This window comes from Ascaphus truei, chromosome 3 (assembly GCF_040206685.1).
Source record: "Ascaphus truei isolate aAscTru1 chromosome 3, aAscTru1.hap1, whole genome shotgun sequence".
Classification (NCBI taxonomy): Eukaryota; Metazoa; Chordata; class Amphibia; order Anura; family Ascaphidae; genus Ascaphus; species Ascaphus truei.
Window position 1 is genome coordinate 9,030,912 of NC_134485.1, and position 26,804 is coordinate 9,057,715.

General features: G+C 45.1%; 1 protein-coding gene across 9 annotated transcripts in view; it reads left to right on the forward strand.

Moving 5' to 3' along the window:
* The window catches only part of POU2F1 (POU class 2 homeobox 1), a 141,048-nt gene that overhangs the window by 88,221 nt on the left and 26,023 nt on the right, over positions 1-26,804 (forward strand). For all 9 annotated transcript variants that reach the window (XM_075593606.1, XM_075593608.1, XM_075593603.1 and 6 more), the window contains 7 exons: positions 4,472-4,651; positions 5,786-5,912; positions 8,239-8,333; positions 10,033-10,206; positions 12,667-12,808; positions 13,334-13,479; positions 24,795-24,974. In XM_075593606.1, coding sequence (XP_075449721.1) covers positions 4,472-4,651; positions 5,786-5,912; positions 8,239-8,333; positions 10,033-10,206; positions 12,667-12,808; positions 13,334-13,479; positions 24,795-24,974 — 1,044 coding nt within the window. The remainder of the gene's footprint in view (positions 1-4,471; positions 4,652-5,785; positions 5,913-8,238; positions 8,334-10,032; positions 10,207-12,666; positions 12,809-13,333; positions 13,480-24,794; positions 24,975-26,804) is intronic.

Below are 26,804 nucleotides of genomic sequence, written 5' to 3' on the forward strand. Positions count from 1 at the left end.
GGGCTTCTCGTACTTGAGTGTACTTGGATCTTAGTGTACTATCTGACGTTTTCTCTCCTTTTAAGTTACATGCAAATTATATCAAGAAAACCTGAGGAACAAACGTAAATAAGGGCTACTGAATATTGTCTACTTCACCTCACTCTAATTTAGTAAGGGAAAGGTTGCATATTATAAAAATGTTTCCTTATTCCTTGGTACATAGACAAAGAAATATTGTCTTGGGCATATCTATTTTAGGCCAGTGGGAGTAAGGAAGGTGTGAATGTGTCTGTGGGATGCTGCTGAGCCAGAGAACGGGGTCAATTGGTTATCGTTGCTTGGATCATCCTGAAGATTTTTGTGCATGGCATTATACCATCTAAATGCTACTCTTGAGTGCGCCATTTTGTTTTTCATTTCGCCATTCATATTTGTCTTGTGTAAAAGAAGTATGTGTATCTCTTCAATCTTACTCTTGCCTCCCTAGAGCATCTTAAAACAGTGTTTTTAATGTGTGAAATTCACTTTTCCATAAGACCTTGAGTGTTTATAGGAAAGAATGGCTGGGAAAATCAGTTTGTATTTAAAGACCTTATAACCCAGTCCCTTTGGAAACCTGTATCTGAAATGGTGCAATACAACATCAACATGTTTTTTGTGAAAGGAGAACAAATACATGAAGAATATAGAAATAAAGATTCTGTTCTACATATCCCCCAAAGAAGCAGCAATGTACAAGATGGTATAGTATATATTAGAAAATGTCTTGTCTTACTACAACATTAACTTGGTATTTGCCTTCAGTAGTACAAACTACTGTAATGCATTGTGAGAAATGCTGCTTGGGCTTCCAGGTAACGTATACCTTTATATAGCGCCGACAGCTGTACTCGGCGCTTTACAAGGGACAGTACAGTACAGGGAATTATAATGCAATAAGCGCAGCAAATACGATCAGACCGTAGGAAAGGAAATCCCTGCCCCACAGAGCTTACACTCTAAATACTTATGTAATTAGGTTAGTTTCAACTTTAACCTGTAGCCTGACAATGGAATACATTTAATTGGTAGTGTAAAGTTTTTTTTTTTTCTTAAATGGTTTTTCATTTTTGTTTTATTCCAAAAAAATATTCACCAAGAAAAATAGATTGTTGCCTCTTGTTTTCAAGTATGTGCGTTTGCTGCCACCCACATGTATTGGCTCAGCCTTTGTTTCATGCTACTTGAAGCATGAATACCTCCGTGCATTAAGAGCCAGGATGTGTTCATTCAGGTCTGTGCAGCCATTTCTCTAATAGAGGCATCATGGTTCAAAATAATTTTTACAAAATCAATCATTCAAAAGATATGGGGTTAAATATAATTTTAATACCCAACTTCTGTCTCAATTTCACAACAAACCCACCGTACATAGTAGGGGACATGATGGGAGGTACTAGGAATGAATCGGTGCTTGCAGACGGCGACATTGAAACTGGCAAGCTACAAATGACTTGGCTTCCCACGGCCAGGTCATCCATAGGAGAGTAGGAAGTGTGATTGTAGTGCCCAGGTTGTCCTGTGCCTTTGTGTGTGTGGCTGAAGTGTTCATTCCCCCTGTGTCTGGGATACACAAAGGTGCGTACTTTGTCATTCTTAGTTACTGCATAGGGCAGGTGTGGCTAACTCCAGTACTCAAAGGCTACCAAACAGGTCAGGTTTTCAGAATATCCCTGCTTCAGTACAGGGGCCTCTGTCTTCGACTGAGCCACTGATTGAGTGACCTGTGCAGAAGTTGGGATATCCTTAACCTGACCTGTTAGTAGCCCTTTAGGACTGGAGTTAGCCACCCCTGGAACATGGTATATGTCTCTGTTCCTCATTGTATTATTGGTTATTAGCCGTCTGTCTCATATCAACCTTTCTGTTTGTTGGCATGAAATATATAATAGGCATTATGGCATATTTCATTATTTGAATAGTATTCCAGTATGGTGCCCTTACTATTTATAGCAACGGACATTTCTTGAGTGAATTGTGATCGTTTATTTACATGTAATACCTTAAAAAAAAAAAAAAAATGCAAACACTGCACTGTGTACAAGTGTCTTTATTGTATCCGTGTTTTGGTCATCTTTATCTCGACAAATCCTTAGAGGACCAAAATACACCAATGTAATAAAAAAAACTCTACTCCTGTGTTGCCTCGGGAGGGGGGGTTCCCTGTGTTGCCTCGGGAGGGGGGGTTCCCTGTGTTGCCTCGGGAGGGGGGGTTCCCTGTGTTGCCTCTAGAAGGGGGGTTCCCTGTGTTGCCTCTAGAAGGGGGGTTCCCTGTGTTGCCTCTAGAAGGGGGGTTCCCTGTGTTGCCTCGAGGGGGGGGGGGTTCCCTGTGTTGCCTCGAGGGGGGCGGGGTTCCCTGTGTTGCCTCGAGGGGGGGGGGGGTTCCCTGTGTTGCCTCGGATGGGGCGGGGGGTCCCGTGTGGTTGGGGGAGGGGGGGTCGTCATGTGTGTGTTGCCTCGGGTGGGGGGGGGGAGGTGTCCCGTGTGTGTTGCTTCGGGGGGGGTGTCCCGTGTGTTGCCTCGGGAGGAAGGGGTCCCCTCGTGTGTTGCCTCGGGAGGAAGGGGTCCCCTCGTGTGTTGCCTCGGGAGGGAATGGCCCCATGTGTTTGAGCTGGTTTTTTCGTATCGGACTTTGCCCAAGCCCAACTATAGCATTATGAGACATCCCTCGACAATTCCCATTAAAGGGTCTTGGCTGATGCAAAAGCACTCGAATGCCCATCTACAGTATTCCTGACCTTCCATCCTGGTCCAGGCTTCAAAACAACATTATATAGTGCGGCCACTATAGATATTGCGATTCTGGCTGTTTCAGTGGCTTATTAATGTATTACATAGAAGATGAGGTTGAAAAAAGACGTACGTCCATCAAACTCAACCCATGCCAAATCCAGACAACAGATACTTTATCCTATATCTATACTTGCTTATTGATCCAGAGGAAGACAAACAAAAACCCCCAGTGTTATATCATCCAATGATATCTCATAAGGTGAAAATAAATTCCTTCCTGACTCCAAAAATTGACAATCAGATTATTCCCTGGATCAACATCTTTCCCATGTTTACTTATTTGGTATATCCCTATATACCTTTCCTTTCAAAAAAGATGTCCAACTTTTTTTTTAACAAATCTATTGTATCTGCCATCACAGTCTCCATGGATAATGAAGTCCACTTTTTAACTGCCCTTACTGTAAAGAACCCTTTCCTTTGTTGCTAGTAAAATCTCCTTTCCTCCAAACTTAACGGATGGCCCCCGAGTCCTTTGTACTGCCCGTGGGATGAATAGTTCTTTTGAAAGCTCCTTGTACTGTCCCCGAATATATTTGTATATAGTTATCATATCCCCTCTTAGACGCCTCTCTTCTAATGTAAATAAATCTAATTTAGCTAGCCTCTCCTCATAAGTTAGATTGTCCATCCCCTTTATTAATTTGGTGGCTCTTCTCTGCACTCTCTCTAGTTCCATAATGTATTTTCTAAGGAGTGGTGCCCAAAATTGTACTTCATATTCAAGGTGTGGTCTTACTAATGCTTTGTAAAGGGGCATAATTACGTTTACTTCCACCCATTGCCCGTTTAATGCAAGATAAGATCTTGTTTGCCTTTGCAGCTACTGCATGACTTTGGGCACTATTGCTAAGCCAGCTGTCAACAAGCACTCCTAAATCCTTCTGCATCAAGGATTCCCCCAATTTATCCCCATTTAATTTGTAAGTCGCCTGATAATTCTTGCTTCCCAAATGCATAACCTTACATTTATTAAACCTCATCTGCCATTTACCTGCCCAAGTTTCCAGTCTCTCCAAGACCTGAAGAGAAATTACATCCTGCTCTGATTCTTTAGAATAATCAGCAAAGATGGAGACTTTTCTCTCAAGGTCATTAATAAACAAGTTAAAAAGCCGGGGTCCCAGTTCCGATCCCTATTCAGATTAAGCTAACCGTTTAATATGCAATTAACGTAAACACCTTCAGTTATATAGAGTTTTAAATGCATTGTAAAGTGATATTCATAAGCCGCTGTGGCATTGAACGGGCTGGAAATAAACTTTCTTGCAGAAGACCATAGTAAGTTTAGCTTGCCAAGCAATTTATATCCCAAAATGAGCTTCATTCGACTTGTTCGGGATTGCTGGAGGGTTTGTATCCGCACTGGGCTTCCACTGGTCCATCTAGCAGATGTACATCATGAGTGGCCAACTCCAGTCCTCAATGGTCACCAACCGGTCAGGTATTAGGGATATCCCTGCTTCAGCATAGGTGGCTCAGTCTTTGACTGGGCTACTGATTGAGTCACTGAAGCAGGGATATCCCTCATACCTGACCTCTTGGTAGCCCTTGAGGACTGGAGTTGGCCACCCCTGGAGTAGGGGATGTTATGGGGCTAAAATGATTCCAGACTTTTGTGTTGCTGTGCTTATCTGTATTCCTTTCCTCCTTCCAGCTCACCCTAACGCCGGCCCAGCAGCAGATGTTACTACAGCAGGCACAGGCACAGTTATTGGCAGCCGCAGTGCAGCACTCTGCCAGCCAGCAACACAGCGCTGCCGGCGCCACCATCTCGGCCTCTGCTGCAACTCCGATGACACAGATACCCCTCTCTCAACCAATACAGATTGCACAGGCAAGGACACAAGTGCAGTGTACTTACTACATACATAGATACCAACCTTCCTGATTTGAGCAGGAGATGACCGATTTGCGGGTCTGTCTCCTGCCTGACCACCTGAGCTGATTCTCCCGAGAGCCGCCAGCCCTCTTCTTCTCGGGCGATTCTATAGAGCAATTGTCACTTCCTTGAAGCGTTAATGTTCCCTCCTCTCCCCTATTCATTATGCTGCTGTTAGGCTATGTATTGCAGCCCATAGAGCTCCTTTCAGTTGAGGTCCATTGCTGAAGGACTCGACCAGTTCTTCTACCCTTACAGAAGGTGGCCCTCCCGATGCGGCCTCCCTGTAGCAGGATGTGGTAGCTGCTGAGTGAGGGGGAAAGGACCCGCAGAGAAGGAGAGTGGCAATCGCAGCTCAGCCCACTGGAAGGAAGCTGCAATGTGGGTTTATTTGGGTTTCTGCCAGACGAATAAATATTGGGGCACACCAAACAAGCATACAATTCAAGAGGAGGGGGAACAACGCACAAGGGGCCTGGGTGTAGGTGCGCTGGCAAAAATCACAGTTCCTACCTCAACAAGAAATAAACTGGATACAATGGAGTGAAGCCAAGAACTCTTACAGAATTAAACAAATAGATTTTATTTAAAAAAAAAATCCGTATAACATGAGCAAAACATAGCGTAGGCACCTTTTATCTTAAGCAACCTTCCATCAGCTGAGAAGGGGTATAAATATATAACCCCTTACTTGTGTAATTGACTAAATTACCCCCCTTGGCAATAAATAGTATTTTTGTTCATCAGGGAAGGTAGTGTTACCTTTGAGCCATCGACTTATTCACCCGTTTCCCCTAGAAGCGAAGCACAGGTTAGGCGTGCCCTCCCTCCCCTCAGCCAGACCGTTTCCCCAAGCAGCGAAGCACAGGTTAGGCGTGCCCTTCCTCCCCTCAGCCAGACTTCCAGCTGGAGCTGGTGTTGCTTCCAAAGCATTGACTTTCCCAGCTATGAATAGGTTAAAGCGCATGTACTCCCTGCAGCCCAATGACTGCAGTGCCGTGTCCATGTACATAGGATGTTATATCTCCTGCTGTTGTGCACAGAACTCCTCGCATGCTTCTGCGTCATTAACGCCTTTTCTGCTTTTAGGATTTGCATCAGTTGCAGCAGCTACAGCAGCAAAATCTTAACCTGCAGCAGTTTGTGTTGGTGCATCCATCATCCAACCTGCCGCAAGCGCAATTCATCATCTCGCAGACGCCGCACGGGCAGCAAGGTGAGTGACCGTGCCTGGCAGATCGATGGAAGACTTGTACTTACTGACTGATACAACCTTGGAAGGGAATTAATCAAATAGTGTATACTTTTTCACCATGGCCCTTTCGCTCCCGAGCTGTTCTGGAACAGCTCACATAATCCATATTAAAGAAGCGATCCGTGCAATATCCCAAGGTTTTGTTTTTAATAAATTTGCTCTGTACTATTATATACTTTATTAAATTAAACTCTGTGCCATTTTAATGAGTTTTAATATACTTGGCATCCTTTGATTTCTATAGCAGGGTTTAGGCCACATCCCCAGCAGTGCAAAATCCTTGCCACACCTTTCTGTTTGTGATCATTTGTTGCTAATGTTCCCAGCAGTTTGAGCTGCAAACTGTAACAATAGCTAGTTACCTTAGTAATATCAGGATACATTGTAGCTGCTGAGTTACACTGACTGAATGATTGATTGGAGCTGAAAGGCGCCCATTTAGTGAACCCTGGGAATCTTTGCAGATCGATCACGGTGAGAACGCATCGATCAGCAGCTTACGTAATTCGTTTCTAATAAAGGTAATCCAGGGCTGCGTATATTAAAATTAGTATCGCTTTCATTTGCCTTTAAACACTAGCAATAAAATGAGCGTGTTAACGTTAGAGCAAGGGTCCTCGGCCGGCGGCCCGCGGAGACCCTGGCTGTGACCCTTGGGCTAAGGTCCCGCTGGAGGCTGCTGCACGCGCACCTGGCGTTCTGGCGGCGCGTGCACAGCTGAAACCCGCTATCTGCGGCCTGTTAGGAGCGATCGGAGGTGCGGGGGCTCGGCCTGAACGGGGTGGGTGGGCGCGGTCACAACACAAAGCACAGCCCACTAGTTCACAGTACTGCAGCAGCCCCACAGGCACAGCGCCCTGTGTAAAATGGCGTGGTAATAAGAATAAAGGAATAATACAAAATAAAACTAATAATAAATAAAGCGAGCAGGAAGCAAAGCACAAGATGCAGGGTTGGAGCACAAAAGAACTACACATTATTTCCCTCTCATTGGTTTGAAATTGCTCGTCTGCCATTGGCCTACCGTTGCTGCACTCCCATTGGCTCAGGCTATCTCCCCTATTAATTGGCTCACAGCACACCATGTGACAGCTTTGCCGCATAGTAACACAAACTTGTTGTATACCCTGCTGGCTGACGCGCCACAGTGCCTTGTGAGGCTAAACAGGAGGCACCGGGGCCTGCCACTACAGAGGTTAGTGACTGGTGTGGGGCGCGCGCGCCGACGTCACCACCAGGGACCTGGCCTTGGGCCCCGTCCATACTGCGAGCGACTGCGCAAGCACGATCAGGCCACACCTCTGAGGCAGCCCATAGAGAGCGCGACGGCGCAGCAGAATTTTTAGCCGACCAAAAAAATGGTATTTTTCGCGCGACGGCCCGGTAACGTGAGCAGTTGAGCCAATGAGGACGGGACCAGCCTCATGATGCCATGCTTTTCGAGTCACTCAAAGGCCACAGATCGCTTCGTTGCGCGCGCACTCACTATACCTGAGGCCTCAGACTCTCTGCTCCAGCTAACTTCATACTATTTGCTTAGGCAGCGAAGTGCAGCTTCTGACGTGTAGGTTAAATATAGTGTGTGTGTGTGTGTGTGTGTGTGTGTGTGTGTGTGTGTGTGTGTGTGTGTGTGTGTGTGTGTCTACTTGCAACATGTTGAAATATAGGAATGTTTTGGTCCTTAAATGTATCTAAAATGACATTGCAATAATAAGCCTGCTCCCTACACCTGACCATTGCCTTTAATGATCAGACAATGGCTACTGGCTTGTTTAAAAAAAGACTTCAAGGCGTTAACCACATGACAATGATTTTTGAATCTGCGTTATGTCCGCCATTTATTTTTATGTTGACTTTAAATAGTGCTTGGCTTCATTTGGCCACGTGTACATATTAAGCATGCTGACTTCCCGATGTCGGGTCACGTGGTCTGTCCTCTTTCTGAACGCCATTCACGTGTCTTTATTGGATATAGAGGAAATAAAGGCGTGAGGCAAGATAAATGGGAGCTCGGACATGGTAAAGTACTTATTAAATCCGTGGTGAGAAGATCATAAATACTCTATTTTAATTATGACTGATCTCTTTAGAATATAGGATGTATTTTCCATGTTTAGGAATTCCAACTGATAGAGGGATGTGAAAGGTCATAGACTCTGTAATTTGAACAAACGATTCTCTCCTCAGTTACAAGAGACAGATTAAAACCAAGTTATAAGAGGAGACGTCCGTATTGTCGGTGACCAGGAGGTCATGCAAGTTATTTCTTGTGTTCTTTTTTTCCTAGGCCTTCTGCAGGCGCAGAATCTCTTAACACAACTACCTCAGCAAAGCCAAGCCAACCTTCTGCAGTCTCAGCCAAGCATCACCCTCACCTCACAGGTCCGCTCGCTCACCGTGTCTTCTTTATCTTCCCTATAGAAATAACCCCGTGCTCTGACGAGAGATTGCACTCTTGGCAAATGTTCTATTGCAGGGATGGCCAACTCCAGTCCTCAAGGGCTACCAAGCGGTCAAGTGTTACAGATATCCTTCAGTTAAAGACTGAGCCGCTGATTGAGCCACCTGTGCTGAAGCAGGGATATCCTTGGTCCAGGGACCTGTTGGTGGCCCTTGAGGACTGGAGTTGGCCATCACTGCACTATTGTTTTAGGTTAAACATCACTTTTATAAAGACCGACTCAGCTGACCGGCTAAAACAATGTATAAAAACAACTCGGTGCCTTTAGAAATTATTTTGTTTATTCCCATGCTTCATCCTAAAAATACAAATAAAACGAATAGTATTCAGTTGGTTATTTATTATTCATTTGTCTACCTGGCTTTTAATAGTGACGTATTAAGCCAATTGTGCAGTGTTTGCATTTTTGGGAGAGAATTACAAGGTTGCAAAAATCGCCAACCACACCAGACCAGGGCGCAAAGTCTCCGGGTATATAAAGAAGAGAAGAGCCGAGACGTAGTGTAATATGTTCTCCAGTCAGTATGACAGGTACCGTTTTATATTACTCTTCTTCACTAGAGAACATACTACTCCATGTGGTTTCCTTCTTCTCTTTATATACTCGGTGAGACTTTGCTCCCTCTGTACGGGTTGGAAGCTTTGTAGAGACGCCTCGGGAAGTCCTTTTTTAGTGGAGCAGCCTTTCCCACCAGAGTTGTATTATATTTATATATTCCCAGTGAAACTTTATTCATGTGAAGTCGCTGACGTTGGTTCTTTTGGTTATACTGTAGTTCGAGAAAAAATGGGGGATAGAAAAAATGGGGGACACAAACGGTGTGTGTATCGAACACAGATCTCACATGCAAAAACAAGTGACGGATATCCCCAAGAAAAGCACATCCCAACTTACAGGTTTCCAGTGGTAAATTCATAGTAGGTTTATTGTGAAAAGCGCAGGAACAGAGAACGTTTCGGGTCCTATATGGACCTTTCTCCAGGAGCTGGGGAGATAGCACTTTTTTTTTGCATTGGTTATACGGTAAAAATCAACTGAATGGTATTTGCAAAATAATGACGCCTCCTTCTGTTGTAATTAGTTTGCTTGAATGTCAACCCTTTACTGTTACAACTACCAGCAAAATATTGCTTTTGCAGGTTTTTTGCGGCAATTGTGTTTTTGATTTATTTTTTAACTCTTGGAGTTACTTTTTTCCTCCCGTTATGCGTGAGCACCTAACGTACTCGCACAAAAGCCTGGTTAACACCTGTGTGCCAGATATCTTTACACACACTCCTAGGAGTAGCGTTGAGATTATGCTGCCAGCCTCAATGCCTCGCTTTACAGGGCGAAGCAGATATCGTTTTCTGCTTTCTGTTTGAGGACTTTTCCCCTCAAACCAATGCACAGCAGTAAGACCCCCCTCCGTTTCCCCCAAATCTCCCAGGTAAAAGCTTTCACGTGCTTGCCTGTATACTGGTCTCTGGCATTGCGTGGTGAGGATCACATACAGAACGCAATGTCATAGCTACCCACATATGCCAGTCCTTTATCCATAGCAGGGATTAGTGTGGCCGTCTTCTGCTCTGCACAGCAAATAGTTGTATGACAGTCGCGGTATTTATTTTGTCTCACAGCCAGCAACCCCCACGCGCACAATAGCTGCGACCCCCGTTCAGCAACTTCCACAGAGCCAGTCAACACCAAAGCGAATCGACACTCCAAGTTTGGAGGAGCCCAGCGACCTTGAGGAGCTTGAGCAGTTTGCCAAGACCTTTAAACAAAGACGCATCAAACTCGGATTCACTCAGGTGAGTATAGTGGACGGGAAGAGAGAAAACGAGGGATAAGACGATGCCCCATCCTGGCAGGGCTTCCACTTAACAGGTTGAACTCTCCGCACCCCTGTCTGTGGCAGAGCCTCACATAATAAGACAGCAGCTTCTGGCTTGCCCTATAGTTTAAAAGCAGCAGTATTTTTCACAGCAGGTGCACTGCTTTTACTACACGGTATGACTTGTTACTGCTCAGAATGTAGGGTTTCAGCTTTGACGTTTAATACACTTAAAAGCTGCTCTGGAGTAAGTAACCTTTACAATCTTAATGACACATCTTAAAGGTGTCCGACAATTGAGCAGTGTGTTGAAATTGCATGAAAGTGTATTAAATGTCTTGCGCAATTAATCACTGGTTAAGGCCTGTTGCCATACAAATGAGTTTGTCTTCATGCGGGATGTTTGGAAGCCTGTTCAGGACAAATTGTACAATTGGTGATTTCAATTTGTGTAGCACCACCAAGTGGTAAAACGGTTTTACATACTGATTAAGTGTGCGTGTGCATGCTAAGGCATGAGGAGTTCCTAATAGCCCCACTCTTACTGTAATGGCGCAATGGTATGATGAATATAATAAAACGTATCTTTAATTAAAAATGTAAAATTATAGTGGACAATAACAAACATAATCAATGTACGTTGCGATTCAATGAGGTACATAATGGTGAGTTGTTATATCCATATATCTCAGATATGGCTGGCATTGTTTGTCCCAAATATGATGAATAAAAACAAGTTACGACAAATAGTGATGGTTTATGATGGCACCCTAATAGGAGAGGTGGGAGATACCGACAAGATATAAACACTATATATAAGGTCACATACTAGGGCAGGATATTAAACTATTCATTAAATGGTTCCACTTTTACATTAGTGGCCTGTCCCACTTATATATATTAGGAACAAAGTATGTGTATTCGTCATAGTGATGGTCATACAATATTTCTAAAGAGATCACACTGGCTCTCTCTGGGCTGTATATGTCCACGTTGCTTTTACTTATTGCTGCATACTACACTGATGCATGGACTAGCTGGTGCAACCAATGGTTTTACTCTAGTGACTGCGCCATCAATGCTGTAACTGTCCAGTGTCGCAATATCCATTATATGCAAATCTATGTTTATTAGGCAGCAACAAGGATGGCCTCGTTAGCCATACATATCCTGCTGGCACTTGGTCATAGGCATCCTCAGTCTACAACCAGTAAGCATTACCCTTAGGGCTACACTTATACTGATTTCGGATTACACAGGCTGCTCAGCCATTAATCTCCCCTCACTAGGGTTTATCCAGATTGGCTCCATCAGTTTCCTAGCCCTGTGCATCACGCGGAGATTGTTTGTTTGTCCACTATTATTTAAATTTTTAATTAAAGATACGTTTTATTATATTCATCACACCATTGCACCATTGGGGTAAGAGTGCTGGCTATTAGGAGCTCCTTTTCTTGCCTTAGCATGTTTCTCTTTCTATGTATTTTTGCTCCTGGCACCTACCCACCACTAGACTGCAGCAAGAGCAGCCACCTCCCGTGTGTGTGTGTGTGTGTGTGTGTGTGTGTGTGTGTGTGTGTGTGTGTGTGTATCGCACACATGCGTAAAATGACATAGTACAGGTAACTATGGAAAGCCATACTCTTCTATAGAATTATGTATTTATACTTCATGAAATTAGGCGACTTGCAAATAAGGCCTCGAACATGGTAAAAAATACAGCGCTGAGCTGTGCTGACGCTCATGCTCTTCTCCTCAAGCAGGACCTTTTTTTTGTCCTGGCATGAGCGTCAGCGAGCGTGCTTGGGAGGCGGGGCTAGCACGTCATGGCGCCGACGTCACTGAGTGCCATTGGCTGTTGCCAGTCACGTGACCGGCCCTCCGCTTCCCTCAGCTCGAAAACTAAAATCCGACTGTCGGGTGAAAGCCAGCACGCTTCCGCACGCCTGCGGAAGCGTGCGCGAGCCCTTGTTAAAGGCGCTCTCATTGCGGCTGCAGGGGCTCACTGACAAGCATGAGTGCGAGTCAGCGGCTAAGCGCTGACCATGCCTGCGGCCTAAGTCAATGCAGTGAAAAATTTGGCAAAATACACATTGCTTTTACAAATGTCTGAATGTGGTCATATATTTAACCGGTTCCAAACTAATAATGTGTGCAAGTTACTACACTTATTTATGTAGTTACAATCATAGTGCTATAGTGAGACCATGTGGGGGCTCCCATGTGCTAGCCACCATTAAGGGCAGAATATCTATTTTGCCTTTGCGCAAAAAAATAAAATAATCTTGCTATGTTTCCGTGCTGTGGTTGGCACAATGTTATGTATGTGGATGCCGTTAGATGCAGTCACATCATATACATAGTTGTTTTGTAGGAGGTATAAAGTGCGATGAAATAATAAAGTTACATACATCTTTTATATGAAATGTATCAACAGGGTGATGTGGGGCTTGCTATGGGCAAACTCTATGGAAATGACTTCAGCCAAACTACTATATCCCGCTTCGAAGCCTTGAACCTCAGCTTTAAAAACATGTGCAAGTTAAAGCCTCTTCTGGAGAAGTGGCTCAATGATGCAGGTACGTGAGCTTTCGTTGCATAACAAATCCTTCCCAAACCAGTGTTTTGTGTAACCCTCCCATGTTTTATACCGTTCAGCATAGAAAACAAAACGTATTCGTTCTCAGACCTACCACAAAGTACACATGCTTAAGCAATTTATTTTAGAAAAATATTCTTGTAAATGCACCGAGGGTTGGGATATCTGAAAGTACTTTGTGTTTTTTGTATGATATGGTTATGGGGTGGCCAACTCCAAACCTCAAGAGCAACCAACAGGTCTGGTTTTCAGGATGTTCCTGCTTCAGCATGAGCCACCTGTGCTGAAGAAGGAATATCCTGACAACCTGACCTGTTGGTAGCTTCAGAGGACTGGAGTGAGCCACCCCTGCTTTAGTTAGACTTACACATCCCACTGAAATACATTATCTAGTGTTGGGGGTTTGAATTCTGGTGTTTAATGCTACACGTCCATGCGCAGTGTTTCCCGTTGCGTTTGCATCATGGCGATCGTAGTCTAACTGCTTGCTTTTCCTGTACCCTAGAGAACCTTACAGCCGACTCTGCTCTCTCCAGCCAAAGTGTTCTAAACTCCCCCGGGCTTGGTATTGAGGGGCTGAATCGCAGGAGGAAGAAACGCACCAGCATTGAGACCAACATACGAGTGGCCTTAGAGAAGAGTTTCTTGGAGGTCAGTGTAGTAATGACCAGTATGGAGATTGGGGATAGTCCGTAATTGTATCTCCAAGCTCACGTGATCTGCTTCATGCTACTCTTTTTATACCTTGCCTTTTTCTTTGTTACCTAAACTTGTTGCGGTAGTATGCGCGGCCAGTATCAGACGGCTTAAACTTTATGGACAATGTTCCATTTTTTTACATCGCCTGTTTAGTTCTACAACTATAGACCTGCACACAAACTAAACTGCCTTTTAAAACAGGATACATGGGTAGATAGAAGGTTGAGGAGCGCTCAAATGCCAGGTAGAAAGTTCAATAACACCAAAGCCCACCATACAAGAAAAATAATGTCAGAATGAATAAGATGTGTAAGTAATATAGCCAACAATTGTGGGTAAACACCCCTGAAGACGGGTAGTGGGAAGCAAAGGAAAGCCCCCGCCATCAATCTCATTGGGGGGTATCCCTGTAGCAAAAACAAAATAATTACTCACAATTCCTGGTGTGGCTGGATGGATATGCTGCTTCCAAAGTGAGGTATACAGTATGCAGATGATGTAAGGAGCACACGATCCGGAAGGAGCAAAGGGAGGACCCAGGTAACAAAAGTATACATTTATTGAGTCATCAAGACACTAAAATGTATTGATGACTCAATAAATGTATACTTTTGTTACCTGGGTCCTCCCTTTGCTCCTTCCGGATCGTGCGCTCCTTACATCTGCACACTAAAACAGGATACATACAGGGACCACTACAGAGGTACGGCTGTAAGCCTGTAGCCATGTACCATTTAGCCAACACGATGCCACTTAGGCCTCGGACATGGTCAAAAAGACCGTGCTGAGGCGCGCTGAGGGGAAACATTATCCCTATGAGCGCGGCTTTAGACGGCGCTTCCGCAGGCGAGCTGAGGCGTGTGGAAATGCAGGAGACAGGCAAGTTTAAATTTTGCCGCTCATGCAAGCGCAGGGCCGGTCACGTGACTGCCAGAAGCCAATGGCAGTCCGTGACGTCGGTGTCCTGACGTGGCGCCCTCGTCCCGCCTCCCGCCCTGCACACAAGCGCGCTCGCTGACGCTCATGCAGGGACAAGAAAAATCTCCTGCTTGAGCATGAGTGTCAGCGCTGCCCAGCGCCGCTCCCTGCACCATGTCCCAGGCCTTGCATCCATAATTCCAGCTCTGCCATTTTAATACGAGCATGTCCTCCAAAGCAAAAAATGCCGACTGCTATTTATTTTGTACTTAAATGTTTGGTCTATTACATAATGTTTTATAGTTTTGATGTCGGTCTAATGCAGCTTTTTGTTTGTGACCTGGTAATTTGTCTCCCAAGTCTCGGCTTTGTTTGAAATAACCTGTATAGAGGTTTACATCTCGCAGCTGTAGTATAGTCACATTTATAGGTTTCTGATTTTTTTCTTTTATTCGGATTACATTGTTAAATAGCAGTAAACATTGTTAAAGTGGTTTTACTTAAGTAATAATCCCCGAAGAACAGGGCATTACTGGCCAATAATGCCCTGGCTGGAAGAGTTAAAGGCCCGAGGTGCAGCTGTGAGAGACAGCCTGCATATGCTGCTGTGCTGTGTGTGAGGAGCGGAGGTGCAGCTGTGAGAGAGCCTGCATATGCTGCTGTGCTGTGTGTGAGGAGCGGAGGTGCAGCTGTGAGAGAGCCTGCATATGCTGCTGTGCTGTGTGTGAGGAGCGGAGGTGCAGCTGTGAGAGAGCCTGCATATGCTGCCGTGCTGTTTGTGAGGAGCGGAGGTGCAGCTGTGAGAGAGCCTGCATATACTGCTGTGCTGTGTGAGGAGAGGAGCGGAGGTGCAGCTGTGAGAGAGGCTGCATATGCTGCCGTGCTGTGTGAGGAGAGGAGCGGAGGTGCAGCTGTGAGAGAGCCTGCATATGCTGCCGTGCTGTGTGAGGAGAGGAGCAGAGGTGCAGCTGTGAGAGAGAGCCTGCATATGCTGCTGTGCTGTGTGAGGAGAGGAGCGGAGGTGCAGCTGTGAGAGAGGCTGCATATGCTGCCGTGCTGTGTGAGGAGAGAAGCGGAGGTGCAGCTGTGAGAGAGCCTGCATATGCTGCCGTGCTGTGTGAGGAGAGGAGCGGAGGTGCAGCTGAGAGAGACAGCCTGCATATGCTGCTGTGCTGTGTGAGGAGAGGAGCGGAGGTGCAGCTGTGAGAGACAGCCTGCATATGCTGCTGTGCTGTGTGTGAGGAGCGGAGGTGCAGCTGTGAGAGAGCCTGCATATGCTGCTGTGCTGTGTGTGAGGAGCGGAGGTGCAGCTGTGAGAGAGCCTGCATATACTGCCGTGCTGTGTGAGGAGAGGAGCGGAGGTGCAGCTGTGAGAGAGCCTGCATATACTGCCGTGCTGTAGGAGAGGAGCGGAGGTGCAGCTGTGAGAGAGCCTGCATATGCTGCTGTGCTGTGTGTGAGGAGAGGAGCGGAGGTGCAGCTGTGAGAGAGCCTGCATATGCTGCCGTGCTGTGTGAGGAGAGGAGCGGAGGTGCAGCTGTGAGAGCCTGCATATGCTGCCGTGCTATGTGAGGAGAGGAGCGGAGGTGCAGCTGTGAGAGAGCCTGCATATGCTGCTGTGCTGTGTGAGGAGCGGAGGTGCAGCTGTGAGAGCCTGCATATGCTGCCGTGCTGTGTGAGGAGAGGAGCGGAGGTGCAGCTGTGAGAGCCTGTATATGCTGCCGTGCTGTGTGAGGAGCGCAGGTGCAGCTGTGTGAGAGAGCCTGCATATGTTGCTGTGCTGTGTGAGGAGAGGAGCGCAGGTGCAGCTGTGAGAGAGAGCCTGCATATGCTGCCGTGATGTAGGAGAGGAGCGGAGGTGCAGATGTGAGAGCCTGCATATGCTGCCGTGCTGTAGGAGAGGAGCGGAGCTGCAGCTGTGAGAGCCTGCATATGCTGCCGTGCTGTGTGAGGAGAGGAGCGGATGTGCAGCTGTGAGAGAGAGCCTGCATATGCTGCCGTGATATGAGGAGCGGAGGTGCAGCTGTGAGAGAGCCTGCATATGCTGCCGTGCTGTGTGAGGAGCGGACTTGCAGCTGTGAGAGAGAGCCTGCATATGCTGCCGTGCAGTGAGAGGAGAGGAGCGAGGTGCAGCTATGAGAGCCTGCATATGCTGCCGTGCTGTGTGAGGAGCGGAGGTGCAGCTGTGAGAGAGCCTGCATATACTGCCGTGCTGTGTGAGGAGCGGAGGTGCAGCTGTGAGAGAGCCTGCATATGCTGCCGTGCTGTGTGAGGAGAGGAGCGAGGTGCAGCTGTGAGAGCCTGCATATGCTGCCGTGCTGTGTGTGAGGAGAGGAGCGGACTGGTAACAGTTTTTAATTTGGCAGTATTTAATTTAAAATTCTTAGCGCACGCCCCCTACATCTCTGAAAGCTGAATTGACAAGTTGCCAAACATTCCGGGCATTACTTAATGAATAATGCCCGGAATTTTAACCAATCGGAGAGCAGGGATTTCAATAATGCCCGGAATTTTACAGCATTAGCCTATAATACTTCATAATGTAGCATAGCGTGCTTATACTGCAGTGCTTATACTGCAGTGCTTTTAATCCTTGTTTTTCCTTATTACTTGTCACCTCTAGGCTTGTTTGTATAAATCTAACTTCTCTACCAAACCTGTTGGAGAGTCATATTGCATGCAATAAGGGTATATGCTGCACACCAAAAAAATGAATAAATTGCTACAATTACCTGTGTAATATGAGGCATATTCGCCATGTTTACGCTCTGTCCAAACTCTGCTATGTGGGAAGGCTGCATCTTTTGTTGCCTCTTGGAGAGTGGGACTGTGCATCGTATCGACTTGAACCACATTTAAAGTCCTTTAACCTTTCACCTTTGTGTGCCTCCATTCCAGTAATCTTACACATTTTCAGTCTGTTTGAGTCTTATAATTCATCAGGATATTGCATTACATTTGAGGTATTTACCTTTTATCTTCCCGCCCACCTTCAGAATTACTGGACACCTAACAAGCTCCTATTGAACCCCCAAAATAACCACAACATATATATAAGCATATGAGTGTCACAGAGGAGTGCTACTGAGCATGGCAATATATATTTAAAACCAGAGACAGAACATAAAACACAGACAGAGTTCAGTTTTAGCACATCCAGTGAAACTCATACACGGTACAGTGCCTAAATATATATGTATAAATATCTATTAAGTAAAATGGTCTTTTAGTTTAACATTTTTGGCCAAAATTGTTGTAAGCCCCTGAGACAACTGCACGGCAGACCACAATTCAGGGGTCCCTAACGCTAATATAAATTCTTAATAACCTGTGTAATAACAGGAAGAATGATTTATAGTAAATCTGTCAATATTAGTTGCAAAGTTCTAAGTCTGATTGAAGCTTTTATTAACCTGTATATTACCAGGAAAAGCACTCTGTATTAGAGTTGTCACAACCATACTGCAAGCACGCAAGTTCCCCTGAGTGGAAGATGCTATGGAGTGAGCCCTTAACCATTTAAATGTGGGAGGGGGTGAGCTACAATTGGGTAGGAGGTTGCCACCCTCCAATCAGCCAAGACTAGCTGAACAACAATTGTAAAACATACTGGACACCTAACAAGCTCCTATTGAACCCCCAAAATAACCACAACATATATATAAGCATATGAGTGTTCAGCTAGTCTTGGCTGATTGTAGGGTGGCAACCTCCTACCTAATTGTAGCTCACCCCCTCCCACATTTAAATGGTTAAGGGCTCACTCCATAGCATCTTCCACTCAGGGGAACTCGCTTGCTTGCAGTATGGTTGTGACAAATCTAATACAGAGTGCTTTTCCTGGTAATATACAGGTTAATAAAAGCTTCAATCAGACTTAGAACTTTGCAACTAATATTGACAGATTTACTATAAATCATTCTTCCTGTTATTACACAGGTTATTAAGAATTTATATTAGCGTTAGGGACCCCTGAATTGTGGTCTGCCGTGCAGTTGTCTCAGGGGCTTACAACAATTTTGGCCAAAAATGTTAAACTAAAAGACCATTTTACTTAATAGATATTTATACATATATATTTAGGCACTGTACCGTGTATGAGTTTCACTGGATGTGCTAAAACTGAGCTCTGTCTGTGTTTTATGTTCTGTCTCTGGTTTTAAACACCTTCAGAATTAATCTGATCCAGTTATACCCAATGAATGGCATTCATTGTTACCATGAATCCCTACAATAGGACTGGCCAACTCCAGTCTTCAAGAGCCACCAACAGGTCAGGTTTTAAGGATATCCCTGCTTCACCACAGGTGGCTGTCAAAAGACAGCCACTGATTGGGCCACCTGGGCCTCTCCTGCCCTACAATATTATTTAACACGAGGAAATGAGAACTCTGCCTCCCTCCAGCTGACTGGACAGCAGCTCCCTATTCTTTGCCATGACACTTACACTTAGAAGGGGTAGAAATAGAAGTGGGACCTGGTGGACTCCTTTCACCTGGAGAAATTAACACAAATCCTGGGTTTGGTACAGATGTAGCAAGACTTGGTCTCCGCAGCCGCGGCTGGAAAAGCAGAGAAAGAAGCCTTGGTTACTGAGACTCACTGCAGGGGATCTATGCTTCTAGATCAGACCACTGCGGCGGTGATCTTCCGGCGCCACGGTCCCGTAGCCACAGCTTCACCGCAGTGCCGGAGTTTAGGTTTGCTACATCTGTATTGCAGGTCTCATTAGGCTGCGATTAGACCAAGGAACTGCAATGCGCGCGCATCTGTGACGTCACATTTGCAACATCGCAGAGCAACATGTGCACAAGCACATTCTTCTGCGCGCACGACTGCAGGGGAGATCAGGCTGACATCTGCTCTTTGATCGGACGGCTGCGTCACGTGACGTGGCCGTCGCAACCTGAAAACACATTTGGAAATCTCTTCAACTGTCTCCCACATTGCAGTAGCAAGCGGCGCGGCAGTCGCTGTAGGTATAAGCACTTTGCGGGGATGTATACTCCTTGTTTTGGCGCTGTGCTGCATCGCTCCGGGCGTTTTTTGGTATTATCGCGGCCTTAGGACGCAGAGAGGATTACAGGCACACGTTACTTCCAGCAATAAGGGTAAATCGCCGCTGCACATGGAGATGGGGATGATCCTGCACCACCCCAGTAATTCACAGAGAATGAGGGGAGCATCCAAGCACACGGACTTGTAGAAAAGGTGATTTATTCAGCAAAAAAACAACGATTTGACTGACACACAGTCTTTATTAAGGTGAGGGCATATCTCATTAGACATACAAATAGTTGTTACACGCTTTTTCAGGTATGCAGTAGAACAGAAAGAAACATATTATATACTGTTTGGTAGCGACGGTGGTATTTAGTTGCTGTAGATATTGAGAGGGTGTGATATTTAGACGGGGCAGATGCTGGTAGGTTAGTGTGAATTAAGAGAAGGCTCTACGGGTCGTCTTTTGTAATGTAATATTAACCTAATCAAACAAGAGACACAAAGTAAGATCATGAATGGGACCAGACTCTGCCTCTTTCCTCCCCACTCTACCATCTCTCCCCACCCCCTCACAGAGGGAACCAGCTACACCCAGGACACGACCTGTTTCCTCCCAAAAATGCACTATATTGGGAATTTTTCTCCTATATACCTTGTTAGCTACATTGGTTGTCAATTTGTCACCCCATAAAACATTGTAAAAATAAACTATTAAAAAAAAATATATATATACAAAATCAGGAAAAGCAAAATACAAAAAATCTCAGCACCAAATGGTCCCATAACGTTTCCGGTCACCAAGGACCTTCGTCAGACAGGATGATGCTGCGGCACGTCGTCCGATGAGTCTTGGGACAAGAATAGTTATGGAACCATTTTGACACAAGGGGCTTTGACTTCCAGCCCCACAGCTGGTAGGAATAGCATCCTTTACGTGCAGTAGAATTACAATGGATATATTACTTGCGACCTTGTTCTGATATGAGAAGATTCATGTAGTGCTGGGATTTTTTATGTATTTTGCCTTTTCTGATTTTGTATTTTTATGCTTAAGACGAAGTGTATATGTGCGTATGTGGAGTAGTGCATGCTTTTTCAGTTTAGTGCCATAGGGTCTGTGTAAGAGCCCTAACCTATTGCATACTGCCTCAGGGGTACCCATTTAAAAGTGCTTATTGATAATTGTGTGACATTCTTTTCTACAATCCAAAGAGCAACCGTATGACATTGCCCATAAATACCTTGCCAAACGCATCCATTCCATCATAACCGACAATGGCAAACACTGTTCAAATGAAGTGCCCAGCAAGGGGCACACGAATGGCTCCCCAGTATGCCATCCTTTTTATGGCTGAGCCAGAAGATGATTTCCTCAAGCGAACAGGATGAATACTTTTAGATACATCAATTATATCTTCATAATGTGGACAGAAGGTATCAACTCGCTTACAGAATTGCACCAGAGGCTTAACCAGCACCCATCGATCAAACCCTGCCTAGAATACGCAGAAACCAATATATGCTTCCTCTATACTACTATCACTATAAAAGATGGTTCCCCCCCCCATCAAGCATCTACAGAAAGCCACCAAACCTTTACAATATATCTATAGAACACACACACACACACACACACACACACACTGTCATATAGCCAGGCAGTAGGGTTACACAGAATATTCTCTAATGAACAAGTTTGAGACAAACAGCCTGCCACAAACTGGCAAAATAATGGAACACACAACATGTATTCGCATGTAGCAGCCCTTCAGTACAACGATCATTTCAATCGCACACCATTAGTTACTTCTAACCAAACACTGCAGCACTTCAGAATGTAGGTTGGATTTCTTTGATAATAAATGTCTGAAGTTGACACCCTGAATCCTTTTTCCTGTAACACCTCTGCTTTCATATAAACAACCCTCCCCCTCTCCCCCAATCTAATCAGAACAAATCTTCCCCTCTGAAAAGCGTAGTGGCATGACACACAGCGCACATCCGTGCCATAGTGCACAATGCAAAGCATGCAAGTATATCTCCACCGTGGACTATCTGCACCCCACAAAGCCACTTCGAAATCCAAGGTTCATACACATGCCAGTTCTCTAATATAGACCACTACGTTCAATGTACAAAACGCATGAAGTTTTCTCCTTGACACTTCCCATGAGTAAGTCGCCATGGATCGCAGAATCTTGTGCTTTTCCGGTATTCCCAACAAGTTGTTGCCTTCGTTTTTAAAAAATGCACAAGTAAAGTTGTTTTGCAGTGTTAGTCGCCAACTTTTAATACATGTGGACAGCTAATTTTATATTTAAAATAATGCAAATCCATTTCAGATCAACTTGGTCCTTATTCAAATTAGGTCAAATATATGTGCACGTTCGATGATGCATTTTTGACGACTTGCGAGCACGGAGGCGGGAGCTTGCGTTAGAGGCAATCCAAGCGCTTTACATTTTTTTACATGGGTTTGAAGCAGGGTGTCTCGCGCATTCTTCAGCTCCGGGCTCCCCCTGCTTGTTAAGATACTTACCTCTGTAGGGGGTGCAGGTAGCCACTCCGCTAGCAGGGTTCACGTTATGGTGGCATTTCAAAGCAAAGTTTCAATAGGAAACCGGGATATCATGTTCGACTTCCTATTGGCCCTCAGGAAGCGGGAGCATTAATCTTTAACACCCCAGCTAACTCAGCCGGAGCGGCTCCCAGCACCCATCTGCAGAGGTAAGTAGCTCCGGAAGCAGGGGGTTCCAGGAGCTGAAATTAATGGGGTTCAGCTCTGGGGACGCTCTGCTTCTATCAAGTGTGTAAAAAATAAATAAACACGCTTGGACGGCTCGTTTTAGTCTCGCGTATTCTCTGGCGCGCGCTGACTGTAGGAATATCACGTGTGTGTGTGTGTTTGTGTCACTAACCCTTATTGATTGAAATAATTGAGGTGGTATCAAAAATTAGTCGACATGAATCGCAAAACTATATTACCTGAAGCTTAACATGTCCAAAACAGAAGTAATACTCTTTCCCCCTTCCACTGTCACCCCAACAACCAGATGCCTCCCTCGCTGTAAATAATACCACAATCTCATCAACGCCCCAAGCCCGCTGCCTAGGGGCCATCTTTGACTTTGCCCTCGCCTTCGTTTCTCATATTCTCTCCCTCACTGTCCTGCCGCCTCCACCTCCATAATATTGCCAGGATACGCCTCACTCCTGAGGCAACTAAAATCCTAATTCCCTAATCCTGTTCCCCCTGGATTACTGCAACCTTCTCCTAGTTGGCATTACTCTTGCCCGTCTCTCCCAACTCCAATCCATCCAAAATGCTGCAGCCAGACTGGTCTACCTCACTCAACGCTCCACTTCTTCTGCCCACTATGCAGCTACTTGTTTCAGCATTGTTTCTTATTCCCTCCAGAGTGTGAGCTCTCAGGGGCAGGGCCTTCATTTCCCTCTATCTGTTTGCGCTGGTTTGTACTTCTTTTATTTACATTCTGTTTGTGTGATACACGACTCTGTACTCCCCGCTGTACTGCGTTCTGGAATATGTTGGCGCTTTAAAACAAATCAATAAATATATGTACACACACAATGGGCCGCAGCACTGCCAGCTGGTATAGCTTGCCTGGGTGCTTCTGAAAGACGTTTAAATATTTTTTTTTTTTAAGAAATTAGACCCATGCAGCACTTGAAAAGGAAATGAGGATTTCTTTGCTGATCAACATTTCAGAGAGGTCTGAATTAAAGCTGCAGTTCAGGCAATATCCTGCATGTGTGGGGTTTTTTTTAATAAATCGGTTCTGTAGTAAGAAAAAATACTTTTAGCATTTTCTGTTTAAAAAAAACAACAACTTTGAAAGACCAATTTTCTTGTATTCTATTTTAACAAGCACGCTTGTTCCTATAGCAACCATTTACATTCCCCATATTTAAAGATGTCGCCAAACTTTGCCGATCAGTAGACGGAGAACGAATTGACCGGCTGCTATGCAGTTCTTTAGGTAATTAGAGATTGCCCACATGGAACTATTGAAGTAAAAAAAAAAAAAATAATAAAAAAGCCTGAACTGCAGCTTTAAGGCTGAAACGGGGATCTGCAAAGAAATCCTTCTTTCATTTGCATTTAAAGTTACGCAAGTGCCTTATTTCTTCACAAAGTGTGTCCGTGTGTGTCCGTGTGTGTCCGTGTGTGTGTGTGTCCGTGTCCGTGTCCGTGTGTGTCCGTGTCCGTGTGTGTGTGTGTCCGTGTGTGTGTCCTTACAGGAAAAATCAATAATATCTCACCCACTGTATCCTCTACAGAGGCACTCTCAGTTCGGTACATACCGGTAAGGTGCCGTAGCCAAATCTCTAGGTCCGGGGTTGACCTGCCGTCCATAATCTGCTCCGCGCTGGCATGCAACGGACACTGGAAGTGGTGTCTCTGGAGGAGGACGACGCAGAGGAGATTTGGCTATTGCACCTTACCGGTAATCCGGAAGGAGTATCTCTGTAGTGGGTACGGCCAAGGTATTTTTATTCATTTTTCCTGTAAGGACAATGTATTTGTCTAATGGTAACCGTACCTCTCTCCGTACCTCTCTCCGTACCTCTCTCCGTACCTCTCTCCGTACCTCTCTCCGTACCTCTCCGTACCTCTCCGTACCTTCTCCGTACCTCTCTCCGTACCTCTCTCCGTACCCCTCTCCGTACCTCTCCGTACCTCTCTCCGTACCTCTCCGTACTTCACCATGCTGCTTGTTTGCGCCTCTGTTTTACGGGTTGTGTCCACAGGCGATTAAATCCTTCTCGAGCTGCAGTTAACCCTGAAGTACTTGCTATTATACATTTGATTGATTGACTTTTAATGGACTTTTCGCTTTCTCTGTGAACCTTCTGATTTTGAAAGTGGCTATAATTGCATGGCACATATATTGTACCTGCATTTTTTTCTTGTATTTTGTGTAATTTTGAATTTTTAAGGTTTGTTTACACTGTAGATTTTTTTTTCTGTGTATACACATTTTTCAAATTTCACATACATTTACATAAAAATATGTATATATGTGTATATGTAGATATATTTGAAAAATAAAGATGATAAATTCAGTTTTTAATTACACACTGTTACACCAATAGACCTCCCCCCTTATTTTAAATTTATAAATGAATATACATTTCTACGCAACACACACACACACACACACACACACACACACCTACTTGAAATTGCGTTGAATATGGTTATTTTTCTCCGTACCTAAAGATTACTTCCGAACCTGATTAATTATGCCTTCCTTTGTGAAGGATCTTGGCAGGAACGAAAAGTAAAACCACCTCGCTTAAGTGGCTTCAATCTCTTGCAGAACCAGAAGCCCACCTCAGAGGAGATCACCATGATTGCCGACCAGCTGAACATGGAAAAGGAGGTGATCCGTGTTTGGTTCTGCAACCGGCGCCAGAAGGAGAAAAGGATCAACCCCCCAAGCAGTTGTGGATCCATGAGTTCGCCCATTAAAGCAATGTTCTCCAGCCCGACCCCACTGGTGAGCAGCGATAACAAGGTTCTTCTTTTCAGCTGCATGAAATGAGTGGCATTTATCAACCTTCAATATACGCGCACTCGTTTTAAGGTTAAGCCACAGGTGGCACCACATCTATATCTGCGTGGGCAAATCCATAGTTCCCACAGATAAAACGTGCCGTTTTATTTTTTCATTTACAATCTATTTTAATGTAACTAGTACTAAAAATGTAGGGTGGGTACCTTGCGCATTTAGAATATGACATTGATATATAATCCTGCAAGTCCAGGTTACTTTGTCACTTTGGTGCCTGAGGCCCGGAGAAAGGAAGAGCACACTGAGCGGATACCATGTCTCATAGCTTGAGTAGAGACTTTAGAAGAAAAAAACTTTGAGGTGAATAGACCGGTAGTCAGACATACTGTCCCCGGCGCTGCGGACAAACAGAAGTCTGCGGCGCCAGGTCTTAGACAGGTCTGCAACCCCGCATTTCACCATTATCACCCAGCATACAGTGCTTCCACTGTAGCAAGGGATTCTGGGAAGTGACATGCAAATGAGCACACAGTGCCACCTTTTGCTTCAAAACCATATAACATTGTCCGCTGTAAGCTTATGCTTGCTGAATTTCACAGCTTTGAGCACAGCCTGGGTTAAGATGCATAGCCAGTACACCCACCCACTCACAGACAGCCATTTCGACCTTAATGGGTCTCCATCAGTGTGGAGTTGGTTATACTGGCTCTGCAAAATGAAGCTTAGGATAGGTTTCACCACATTTAGTTAGTTAAGCTTTACTGTGGAGGGTTTTTGTCACTTTTTTTTTTACTCACCATAACTTAACTAAGGGGGTGAAACCTATCCAAGCTTCATTTTGCAAAGCCAGTATAAAAAACCCTTTGCTAAATTTGGGGTGGGGGTTTTAGGATAAGGGCTTGGGGTAGGGAGTGTTAGGGGACGGGCTGGGGAGGGAGCTTAGGTACTTAGCTGTGTAGTGGCCGGCAGCATGTTCCGGCGGTGCGGTGAGTTGCGGCAAAGCGCCGGTTGTCATTTTCCGCAACCAAATGTCTTAGCCCGGGGAATTATGTATAGTACAATATATGCTATACACGTCACCACAAAGGGATTCACCGCCTTGCTTTAAATAACAAAAACACGTCACTTCTCTGCATTTAATTTATCCAGAGACCAGATGTTGGTTTTCATGCTCATCGTGTTTCTTGGGCTCGCTGCACCTGCCGCTCATATCACAAACCTCCAACTGGGCGTGGCAGCCGTGAGATACTGCAGGGTGTGAGGAAGGGGACGCCCGAGACCTGGGGTTCTCCGTCTTCTTCTGTGTGACGGCACTCCTGGGTGCTAATAAAAGCAGTTGCCACCCTTGCTCATTTTAATGAATGCTTTTTTGACAACTATTTGAATTCACGTATTTTTACCTTTATTTTTTTTTGTTCTCCTTGTGACACACTTGACAAAAGGTTCTTGACAGCCTAAGGTGGTTGAGAAACCTAGAACTTGCTTTACCACTGCTGCGGTCTAACCCCACCTTCAACGTATTCTCTGTAAACCTTCTTACGTCTACTCATTTGAAAGATCTGTCCTCTGATCCATAGGTGTGTGTGTGTGTGTGTGTGTGTTCATTTATGACTTGTGTAACACACACACGTTTCAGTTGGTATGACTAGTATGTGGCAGGTGTTCTCTGTCAATGAGTAACTGCTATGTTTGTAATTTGATTGGAAACATACAGAGGTGGTTGTTTCAGCTGACTGCACACAAACGGTAAAACTGTAAATATCTTCATTGCCGTAAAGGGTTGGTTTGGTTTTTCCGCAGATTTGCCACATGGCA